The sequence below is a fragment of the Chaetodon auriga genome, chromosome 10 (assembly GCF_051107435.1).
Source record: "Chaetodon auriga isolate fChaAug3 chromosome 10, fChaAug3.hap1, whole genome shotgun sequence".
Lineage (NCBI taxonomy): Eukaryota > Metazoa > Chordata > Actinopteri > Chaetodontiformes > Chaetodontidae > Chaetodon > Chaetodon auriga.
Genome location: NC_135083.1, coordinates 19,345,860 through 19,357,916, shown reverse-complemented (window position 1 = coordinate 19,357,916; position 12,057 = coordinate 19,345,860). Strand labels below are relative to the sequence as shown.

Sequence of the window (12,057 nt, the reverse complement as noted above, 5' to 3'; positions counted from 1 at the left end):
CATGTGACCACACAGAAATGTGTAATGGGAAGCCCCACTGTCTCCAAGTGTTTCATCCTCACAGGAGGGGGCCGTTTCATAAATGATCTCATGGACGATTTCGGGAGTCTGTGCACAGATGAGATCCTTCTGATGGCTGACTGCTGCTCGCTGAATGATGCCCACGTTGTGGCGAGGGCATGATAAGGTGTGGACGGAGCGAGGGAAGAGACCACAGTCTGAAGTTTCATCTCTCTTTTCCTGTCCTCTCGTGCCATCTTCCCTCTCCCTCTCCGCTTTTTCACCCTCTCTCCATCCCTCTCACCCTTCTCCCTCTCTCTTCAGCATTCTCACCCTCTATTCCAGGCTCTCTCACCCCTTTTTTCACCCTCCATAAATCTGTCACAGAGCCTGTAGGTGGGATCGCTTTAAATTTTTATGAGTAGCTCTGCTTTCCCTTTTCCTCTGTCTGAGCCTCATAGTTCACATACCCGACAGTACCGGGCCTATCAATTTGACAAACAGGCACACGCACGCGCACACGCACGCGCACGCGCACGCGCACACACACATACACGTACACACACACACGTACACACACACGTACACACACACACACACGTACACACACACACACACACACACACACACACACACGTACACACACACACACACACACACACACACACACACACACACACACACCCCAGACACATCAATCGTCTCTCTGCCTCTCTCAGTCTGGCTGAGTGTGGCACTGGCATCCGTATATGGTGCTAATGGAACTGTCTGGCAGCCAATCACAGCGTAGCAAACACACCCTTTGCCCAGCTTTCGTCTCCTATGGCAACAGAGTGTTTCTCGTTAATGATGAACGCTGCTTAACGAGCGCCACGTCTTAACGAGGTTTACTGCTGAGGCGTTAAGAGGGAGGCGATTTTACTGGATGACTGGCGTTTAGTGGTGGATGAGAGACGTGCGATCGTAACTCGACTCTCACCATTTAGCAAGTTCAATTACTTGTATTTATTCGAGTAAAACCCTGAATATAAAATTTAGATTTATTCATCAAGTTTTACTGAAATAATCCCAGCAGAGGACTCCAGTTCCTGGTTAATGACAAATCTTTCTTACTATAAAAAACCCCTAAAACTCACTGATGACTTATTTGCCTTCACATTTGTCACATTCATCAATTGACTTTCTAACTTCTTTTTCTTGCTCGAGTATCGACACAGAAGTGGTTTCCAGAGACATGGAAGAAAGTATTTGTGGAAACGCAGAGCGGAGAGCTACTAACAACACCGAGGCCACAAACAACAATTATACCCACAGAGGTTTTTAAGCGGCGAGTGGGAGGTCAAGAGGAATGAGTTATCATCACTATCATTATATCCACTGTTATTATTATTATACCAATTAGAGAGCGTATGAAATTACTATTCAAGCTCCATGTTTCAGCCAATGGGATCGTCCTGTAGAACATTTTTTCCTTTATACTGAAGGAGGACTAAAGCTTGGTGTTATTTGTGCTGACATATAGCCACATTAATAACAACCATATAAATAAGTTATAAATAAGAGATTTTTCTGTTAATCATTCTCAACAAACTCTAACTACAAATTCTGGGATGAATCATTTATATACACACACTGTACAGTAGTGTACTGTAAAGATCTGCTATCGAAATGTATGTGTAATTGTTGTAATGTATGTGTTTGGTGTAACAGCAACCCACTGTGTGCTACGTGCTTTTCAGGCAGCATATTATTTGCCTGCAGCAGATTTTTACCATAAGACAACAACAAAGTTAATGTTAGCTGTTGATGTTATCAGTACTGCGCAGCAGCCTTCAGCTGTTTCCAGGGCAAACAGCAACCACAGCACTCGAGAGATGTGTGTCAGGTTTCTAAATACAAACACAGCCTAGATATTATATAATGCATACAGATGATACAGATGTTAAATTTAGCAATGCAGTCTAGCCGACTGCATTGCATGCTGTTTATTCAAAACTGAGGCTTTGAAGTTGCAGCTCAGCCTATATTGAGGCACTATATGTTTAAGAAGGTGTGACACATAACACTTAAAGTACGGTAAAGTAAGGTTTGAACTGTATCTTGAGAGTTAGGTAAGAAGACCGATACAGCTCTCGTGTCTGCTAAATATGAAGCTGAATCCAAGAGTTTCAGCTTAGCTTAGCTTAGCATAATGACTGGAAGCATGAGATGAGATACAATATGTGAATTAGTGAGCTTTAGAGGTCTGGTAGACAGACTTGTTTTTTATCTTTGGACAGAGCCAGATGAGCTGATTCCCCCTGCTTCTTGTCTTCATGCTAATCAAGGCTAAACTGTCTCCTGGCTCAAACTTCATGAACCAAGTAGGTTAAATCTAAATTTAACCAGACATTAACGTAGAGGCAGCAGTAAACAGTCCTGAGTCATTTCTGGAGAGTCACGTTTTGGAAGAATAAAACAACCTAGTTTGTGGTTTACTCATCGAATAATGAGTCGCATCTGCATTTGAGCTGGACACTGACGTCTCAGTTGTCTGAAAAGGGAAAAAAAAAAATCTTTGTCTCCCTCCCTGCTCCTTTATCTTCATCCTCCCTTCATGAGGGAAGTGGACTCAACAGATGTGATGAATGAGCGATCAGAGCTTCCAGCTGCTCACTCTGTGTCATCACGGAGACGGCAGGTGTTTCGAACATGTCCTACACGCAGGACGGATGAGGCGCAGAAAAAAAAAGGGGCATGTGTTGTACTGTGTGCTTTCAGCGCTCTGGATATCGTTTCTACTCCGCTGACGATGTTTGTTTATCAGGCCGAACGGCGGAGATAATTTCCTGTCAAGCAGTTTGACAGGTAGGACAGTGTTTGAAATTGAGTTGACTCGTTCGACAAAGCAACAGCTGGAGGAGCCGCTGCGCCCTGCCAGGACGCCTTGGAACCGATGTCTACACACACACGCAAACACACACACTCACACACCACCGGGGCAAATTGATGGCATACTTTACAGTGTGCGTTGTTGGCAGGGAAGAGATTGGTTCCAGATGTGGCATCTAGGCCGGGGTAACACGCACACACACAGAATACTGGCCTTAAAGTGTTGCACAGATGTGTGTGTTTGTAATAACTTGCGTCACAGTCAAGTATGATAAAATCTGAAACTAATATCTGTGTGTGCATCGACATCCACCATGATCACCCAGAACAAAAGGCACAGCTGGGGGGGATTGGATCTTAAATTAAACCACATAGGTTTGTCCATGAATTTAGACTAATAAAAGGTGCTGCAACGTCACATTTAGGAGAAGAGGAGCGTGTTATCTCTTTGTAACACTGCTCTCACCGGCTGCCAGAAGACAAATGATCTTGCGCCGCAGCACAATGGCTGAATCTGTCCGATCATGACGATGATTAATGACCACGTCAGTGTGTGCATGTTTCTGTATATATTTTTGTGTTTTGGTTGCTTCACAGCGAGGGCTTCTGCTACTTCACAAAGGGCCGTTTTTGGCTTAGAATTCAGAGTTATGATTAGGATTTGAATAAGCATAGCAGATCGCAACGGGCTAAAGCCCCGACTCCACTGAAAATCTTTCCCTTTAACATTAATTGTTTAGTTTCTATCTTTTCTCCTCTCTTTCCATTTAGCATTTGCTTACTTATTTCCTGTCTAGTTGTCTCTGGTGAACCTGATATTTGTCCCCTTTTTTGACTGACTGTTGCAGCCTGTGAGTATAATGGAAATTTGATGCATACTGTATCTATTTGCTTGACAACAACCACAGTACTTAGGTAAATGGAAAACATGTTGTTGCTAACTGACCCCCTCCAGCCTGTGTTGATCTTGTTAGTGCTGTTCAGGACAAAGTTAGACCTGCAGGTACGGACTTGGCCCCAAACTCTACAGTAAGTTCACATTTCATCTATCTATAATGACAGACGTTAGAATAATACACACTTAAGGACCAGAGTTAACAACATTGAAAAGGCTTAGTAATTGCCGAACTTTACCAGGCCTCTCCTTCTTCTCTCTGTCTCCATCTCATGTCTCTCTGTCTCAATTACCAGGCGGTAACACACAGGCTGTCTATCTCAGGGGCTGTTAATTAAAACTTACACAATTACCACCTCTGCTGCTGTTGTGAGACAGAGAGAGAGACAATGAGGGAGGAGCGGAGGAGAAAACATTAAAACCATGACTCACAGTCTGCAGACAAGACAGGCAGAGGGAGAGGGGCTGAAAGGCTTGGATGGACAAATAAGGCAGCTGACAGATCGAGAAGCAGAACGTGACCTTCAAGGATGTCATTGGTTCTAAAAAAAAACACTTGAATACTGGCCGCTTCAGAGCAGAAACACCACAAATGGTCTTTTCATGCGTCCGCTGCCCGTCAGGTGCACGACAACTGTCCGCTTACATGGAAGCAAGAAGCACAGGCAAGCAAACGTCACGTGGATTCACAGGATTCGTAGTAGTAGTTTACTTTGCCATGTCAGACTATGTGGTTGTAACGTCAGCAAACTTTTCTGTTGTCGATGGATGACATGCTCTGCTGCTGTTTTCCTGAGGAGGCCATCTCCCAACAGCAATCTTTTTTTTTTGTTCTCAGCTCATTAGCTCAATTTTTTCAGCTCGAGCATCTGATGGCTTTTAAATGTCGACATCTGTCTCCCGATTCTGTCACCTGGCCCGGTTGACGTGAGCAAACAACTCATCCGACTGTGCTTTAAACACTGCTGCATCCTGACTGGTGCACAAAGGTACGCTCCACAGTCCTGCTCACTTCAAACCAGCCATAGGAGCAGCTGCAGCTCAAACGTGGAGGCCCATTACTCATATTAGCATGTCTGAATTTACAGTGCTTCTTCTTCTTACCTGTGTGATGAGGCTCTTTAGTTCAGTCCTCTCCACTTCCCATGATGCCTTGGCCTTGGCGAACTGCTGGGTGAGTTCCTGGGAGCCTTGCCTCTCCTGTCGCAGCTCTCCGCTCAGATCCTGAAGCGCCACCTTCAGGTCTGCCAAGGTGCTGCTCACAGCGCTCGACTGCAGGGACAGACAGGTAATGCCTGTCAGAGTGTGTGTGACTTTTCTTGTGTGTTCCAGTGTGTGTGTGTGTGTGTGTGTGTGTGTGTGTCCACATGCCTTGATGGTTGGGCTGAGTGGCTGTTCATCTGCAGCAGCCCTCTTGTCACTCTGGTGGGCGGGGCTGGTCAGGTTCTCCTCCTCCAGCAGCAGGTACAGGTCCTTCAGGCTGTTCATCTAAAAAACAATCAGAGCGGGATCAACTGTCAATCATTTATGCTGGCCTCTAATATTATGTAACACACTGTCATTTTATGATTTTCTTTCATTTTACATATCAGTCAACAACAAAATGTCCATCCAGCTACAACATTTAAACTCTACAACAATGTAACATTTCAGATTTTATGTTAAATTAATGGAATTAAAAACCTCAGATCAACATTTTTGGGGACAAACTGAATCATCCTTTGGGACTATGAAAGTATTACATAAACCAAAAACAGAGAACTGATTTTATCTTGGCCAAAATGAGACGTGTCAACGGTACGGACAATCAAGAAAGGAGGAACACAGCTGAGGGACATTTTCCTTTCTACCCTCTCATACCTCCAAGATGTCTTTCCACTCTGTGTCCTTCTTGCAGCCCAGCCTCCACTGTTTGAGGAAGCAGCGCAGTTTGAGGCTGAGCAGCAACAAGGCCTGTTTGAGGTGCTGAGACTCCTGGACCAGCAGAGTCCTCTCCTGGCTCCACAGCCTCTGCTGAAGCCGAGCCTGCAGGCCCAAGCTCTGCAGCTGGAAGTCCCGACGGAGCAGAGCCTTCTGGTGCTCCTCCTGCAGCTGAGAGAGAGGGACAGCTTGAGGCAGGACAGTCAGGGAGCACTGAGGCCCAAACTGTTTGCTTCCTGAATGTATGTTTGCTTATTAGTGTGTGTGCTTTCAAGGAAAGTTTCCATGTGTTCATAATTTGAGACCCAAGTCACCAAAAGCTCATTCACTTCCTAAAATGTTGTGCGCAGACAGATCATGGATACATCTAAACGTTTAGCTGCCAGACACCTGATGTGCCTTTTTCAGATTTTCTTAAAACCTTTTACAATAAAAAGGTTCTGCAAAATAAAAACCTGGAGATCCAATCAGAAAATGCCTTTGCCGACATAATGCAGGTGTTTTAACCAAAACAGGATATTTGTGGACTTCTAAAACCAGATTTAGGATTTAAAACACTTTATTTAACAGCATCCAAAGACATTTGTAGACTTTAAACAAAGTGAAATCAGAATAAACAAAAATCAAATAATCCATATAGAGCTTGCCAACAAAATTAGTGGGTTCGTCTGTACATTTGTGTATAAAGTGGAGTTCCAGTGTGTCTGTGGGAGTGTGGGGGTGTTTCGCTTACAAGGCTAGTTTATTAGTGTTTGTGTCTTTGACAGTATTCAGTGCTGCAAACGGACCTGGTTGAGTATGAGAGAGGTTTCTCTCTGAGCTTGCCTCTCCTTCTCCAGCATCTCCTCCTGAGGTCTGAGAGCTGACGTCTCTGCTTCAGACAGCTGAGCCTGGAGGTCAGTGGACTGGATGGGCTGGAGGAGAGAAGGAGGGAGATGAGGAAAAAATAAGATATGGGTGAGAGAAAGAAAGATGGAAAAAAGCCGTGGGAAGGGAAATAATGATACACAGGAAACAAGAAGGGGAACGAGGAGAGAGGAAAAGAAAAACGAATAAGAAAACGAGTGGAAGCAGGAACGAGAGGAAGAGTGGGGAGAGAAGACAGAGTTAGAAGGGGATTAAAAAGGGAGAAAGAGCCGAGCGTGAGAAGCACTTAACATGGCACTTTTGTGCTACAACACACTTTAAATCACACCTCAGCTGCGGCACGCCACTGTATGTCCACACACACAAGCATCATCCCGAGCACCCTCCCCATGCCTCATTTGGCTGCTGAGTGAGTGCGATCCATCGACCCACCGATGTACCATTAATGTCCTCTTTCACCCTCCACTGGGCTCTGCCTCTGTCCTCCATCACCCTCCACCCAGAACGCCGCTCATAGCCCCTCTGTCAAAAACCACTCTGACCTCAGCTGCAAAACGACTTACCGGTCTGAAAAAGTGGGAGCTGCTCGTGCAAAATGAGCGACGGCATTAGAAACTGAAGCAACATAAGAGCGAATAGGAGAGCAAACACTTAAACAATACAGAATAAGAATGACTTCATGAACTTTTATTCTCTTGAAGATACTTCACTTACACTTCAGCAGGCCTCAGCTTTGCTCATACTTGGAGGAGAAGACTGATTCCACTCTCATGTCTGTGCATTAACTATGGAGCTTAAGCCAGGAGTTGATTAACTTAGCTTAGCACAAAGACAGCCAGCTAACATGGCTCTTTCCAAAGCTCAAATTTATTCCCAACAGCACTAATTAACACCTACCTCGTTTAATTGGAAGATAAACCAAAGCGGACGGCCGTATATTTGTGCTTTTATTATTTCTTGGCGCCCGGCAGCCGAGCTCAGTGACTGTCTGGGGTCTCTGCTGGTTTGTCCATGGGGACAAGATTCCAAAACGTCTCAGTGCCCGGAGAGACAGAGTTACAGCATTCCCAATAAAAACACAACTTTCGATGTGAACATCTGGGCAGCCACCTGAAGTCTTGCCATCACAGTGAAGCCGCCATGTTTGGTGCCTGTGAGACCAAAATCAAGACCTGTGCTCGATGACTGTATTTAACAACCAGCACTCCAGCCAGAGAGGCTGCACAGAGGTGCTGGGTGGGAGAGACTGCTCAGACTCTGCCACTGAATGCTGCAGGGTACGAGTTACAGCATTACACTGAGTGTATTTAAACACTGGGTGTGTGCGCTGCTCTGTTCATCACCGCTACAAACAGTCTCTTGAATATCTGACTCTCTCTTGTTATCTTCCTCCCTCCCTCTCATTCAACCTCTCGAGCTCAGATAAAGATGCAGACACACACACACAGCCCTGGTTACCATGGAGACACACCAGCAAAAAGGTCAACCAAACAAAGGTCCTTTCTTCCTGTCAGTCCCACATCTGACGATGAAGTCACTGTTTGTGTTTGTTTACAACACTGTGTTGCTAGCATGAGTTGCCGCCACTATACCACATCGGTTCCTTCAAGCTAGAATACGTGTGAGTTTCTATGTGTGTGTGTGTGTGTGTATGTGTGTGTGTGTGTGTGTGTGTGTGTGTGTGTGTAAATGTGTGTGTAAATGTGTGTTTAAATGAGCCTTAAATTAACCTTTAATTAACCTTTGCCAAACAACCTTGTCAACCTTTTGCCAATTGGATCTCATATCAATGCCAAAAGGTTGTGTTGATTTATTAAGCAGCTGCTTGTTGGTTTGTCATTATGAGTATTTCTGTGTGTGTTTTATTAGCGTAGAGAGGATTTAAGGGAATTTTTGGAAATACGCTTATTCCCTTTCTTGCTGAGAGTTAGATGAAAATGTCGATGCCACTATCACGTCTGCCTTTTAGATATGAAGCTACAGACAACAGCCGGTTAGCTTAGCTTAGCATTAAGACTGAAAGCAGAGGGAAAAAGCTAGCCTGGCTCTTTCAGGGAAAAACCAGCTTACCAACACATGCAAGGCTCACTAATTAATAAGTTACATCTCAGATGTGTATCTCAGATGCGTACACAGGAATGTAAAAATTACAGGAAGTTACAAAAAATCTCCTCTGCTGGCTGTAGCTTCATACTTTTATAATAATGGACGGGCTGATGAAGCGGCAGACTCAGACTAGACCTTTAGTTTTTGACCTTGAAGGCTGAACCCCTAGTGTTTATTTGTCTGTGCGTACAACAGAGAAAGAGATATTGGACATTGAAACTCTGGCTCCAGGCTGAAGTCAGGTTTTTGTTGAAAACATTTGCTAGCTGTCAGCCCTGAGACAGACTAGGCCTGAAATTTCAGGGCCCTGCAGCGCTCTGATGTGTATGTTTATGCCTGTCATGACATGAATGATTGTGATTTTGAGCGACTCACCAAAGCATCGTCTGCCTCCTTCTCTTCCTGTTCCAGTGGGCTGTTTTCCTGCTTTTGAATCTCATTGATGTCTGATTGGCTGTTCTCCTCTGTTTGACCCATTACCTCCGGTTCTGGTTGGTCCCTATAATCAGGCTGCTGCATGCATGCATGGGCAAGTTAATGAAGAAAAAAAAAACAACCAAACAAACGAACAACAAAATCATAAAGGAGAGAAGGAGGGGCAGGGGAGGAGGAGAAGTCGTGGATTAAAAACAAAAAGGAGGGGAGTGATAGAAATGAAAGGAAAATGAGACAAACAAACACAAGAATAAGAATAAAAAACAATACAAAACGGTGTCCATCCATATGACAACATTGAGAATGATGAGAAACAAATACAGAACAGAACGAGTTGAGTATGGATCTCACAAGACGAAGAAAAGGATGTAGAGGAAAAAGAGCTTGGTCAGAGAGGAGAAGGAGAGAGTGGAGAAAAGAAAGAAAAGGAGGATGGAGGGGAGAATGAATGGCTGAGGGGGGAGGAGAGAAAAAGGAAACAGAGGAGGACATAGAGGAGGAGGAAGAAAGGAGAGACGAGGGAGAAACAGCAATGGGGAATAACGGAGGGAAGGGAGAGGGAAAGAGGGGAGAAAAAAGACGAATGGGAGAGTAAGAGAAGGAGGAAGGCGGTTAGAATGAAAGGTCAGAGCGAAGGGGCGACGGAGCAACAAGGTGAAGGAGAAGGAAGAGTGGGAGCGAGGGAGGCCAGCAAGGAGGAGTGAGAGGACAGCAGGGAGGCAGTTAGGATGTAGAGGAGACGTGAGGAGTAGGATAAAGGAGGTTTAAAAGGAGGGAAAGGGGGACATCGAAGTGAAGTGCAGAAACCGACGGTTATGGTGCCCGTGCAGGAGGAAAGAGGGAAGGAGGGAAGGAGGAAGGGACGAAGGGAAGGAGAGAGACAGGGAAAGGGAGGAGAGATCGCAGGGGTGTTGGGACTCAGAACTGGCCTCTAATGGAGTCTAAACATTATAATGTATGCTATTAAAACTTTGTATCATGTCATCACGCCTCCTCCAAACAGGCAATTTAGGTTAGATTATAATAGAAAACACACATTTTACAGCAAACAGGTCTCTCTTGCTGTCAAGGCAATATGCCAAATATCCACCTAAACCAGTAAATTTAGTCTCCTATTGAGTCTCAACAGCCTTTCTAAACTGAAAAAACAAAGTAGCCAGTGTGGTGACAGAATTTGCTTCCCACACAACTTCATTTAATCCTGAAAATGTGCGGCTTATTCATGTTTTTAAAACATGTTCCTGACAGTCAAAGGCGAGGGAAAAATGCCTCGGTCTCTCTCTGCTTTTTCTAACTGTGTGGATCTTAAGCTGAATTTTACATGGAGCACAACATGACTGAACAACAGTAGACCCTCAGACTGGAATAATAAATGACAAATCACTGACAATCAACTGCAGCCCACAAATTTCCCAGGGGAGCATTTCACACTGAAAATGTGATTCATGAAGTATGATTGGAAATCTATTTAGACTGAGCTCACTGTCTCATCTGCTGCTTCGAGGACTCTGTGTGGACATCTCCTTCAATCAGGATCCAAACTGGACTTCTGCACCATTTATTAGGCATTTTTACAGCAGTTTTTCAGTCTTGTGTTTCTATTGATATTACTCATAAATAACAGAGACTGTGGTGTCAAGAAGGACTTAACAGAAGCTAAAACAGATCAACACCAAATGAGGGACTTTTACTTTTTGATTTTTTTCAAGTTTTTATATGAAACAGGTATGAGCCACAGTGCTCATACAAACTAGACGTAAACTCACACTGTACACTGAATCAGTTTTATGAAGTGCTGATGAATAGATATATATTTAAATAGAAATAAATGGTGCTTTATGTGATCTTAATAACCTCACTATGTCCATGCAACAAACAGGCTCCATTTGAGGCCTAAAGCAGCATCTAAACATAAGGTTAGGAGGCAGTTTAACAGCATGCAGAGGACATGGGTGGCATCACGTGGAAAGGTTTACACTGACAGCTCAAATCTGAATTCATCTGATGCAGCAAAAGCAGTTTTTTTTTTTTCACAATTTGACGTGGCCGAAGAGCTATCAGTTCATTTCAGTGTTTGAAGCCTGTCAGGTTCACTTAGAGTAAGAAAACAGGACAGACCTCTAGCTCTTGGGCGTTAGTGGTAAAAAGCAGTTTTTTTTTTCTTCAGCACAAAAACCATTTCATATTTAATCTGCTAATTTCTTGCTTGCTTTTATTGTCTGTCTCTGGTGACACATCAGATTTGAGCATGTTGTGTAAAATCATTCTCCACTGTGAGGAGAAACCAAAGCAGCATGTTTGGATGGGATTGGGAGTGTTATTCAGCCAAACTAATGGTTAGGCACTGGACCAAACACAAAACTGAAGTACAGAAAAACAAACTCGTGAAAACAGGAAATAAAAATCCAACAAAAGTAGAAGCTTGAAATAAAAAAGACAATAAATAAAAGAGACAGAGTGACGAGGAGTGAAAAGGAGGAGTGTGTTTCTTGTCTTTTACCTTCTCCTCTGTCGTGTTTAGTCCATCCTGGCCATCTCCAGAGCAGGGGAGGGAGGCGCAGGGGGAGGCCAGAGGAGACTCTCCTTCCACCTCAGGGTCCCTCCTGCCTGCTGGGGGTTTACCCAGGCTGTCTACCCGCTCCACAAAGGCCTGTAGCTGGGTGTGTAGGGCCTGGAGCCTGCTGGTCAGAGCACCAACCAGAGGCCGGTCGGCCAGGTCGGACAGCTCTGAGATCTGAGGAACAAAGAAATGATCGCACAGCGAGTTATTGTCAGATATGTGAGGGAGCTGTGGGGCTGATACTGCAGAATGAACAATCAGTGCAGGAAAAAGTGCAAAGCAGAAGATACTCATGTAGTTTCTCCTCTTTCATTCGACTCAAAGAAATAAAGAGATCCATTGTTGCCTTTTAAATGCAGTCAAACTCTGGTTTATAGTGACTAAACCAAGACGTGGACTGACA

General features: G+C 44.4%; 1 protein-coding gene across 4 annotated transcripts in view; it reads right to left on the bottom strand.

The window, feature by feature from the left end:
* Positions 1–12,057, bottom strand: part of mtcl2 (microtubule crosslinking factor 2) — an 88,916-nt gene that overhangs the window by 9,786 nt on the left and 67,073 nt on the right. The window contains exons 10-15 of one of the 4 annotated variants that reach the window (XM_076741308.1): positions 11,595–11,828; positions 9,035–9,172; positions 6,475–6,600; positions 5,627–5,857; positions 5,138–5,254; positions 4,871–5,038 (exon numbers count right to left, since the gene is read on the bottom strand). In XM_076741308.1, the coding sequence (XP_076597423.1) occupies positions 4,871–5,038; positions 5,138–5,254; positions 5,627–5,857; positions 6,475–6,600; positions 9,035–9,172; positions 11,595–11,828 (1,014 nt within the window). The remainder of the gene's footprint in view (positions 1–4,870; positions 5,039–5,137; positions 5,255–5,626; positions 5,858–6,474; positions 6,601–9,034; positions 9,173–11,594; positions 11,829–12,057) is intronic. The other 3 variants (XM_076741310.1, XM_076741309.1, XM_076741312.1) reach the window with 3 other exon arrangements.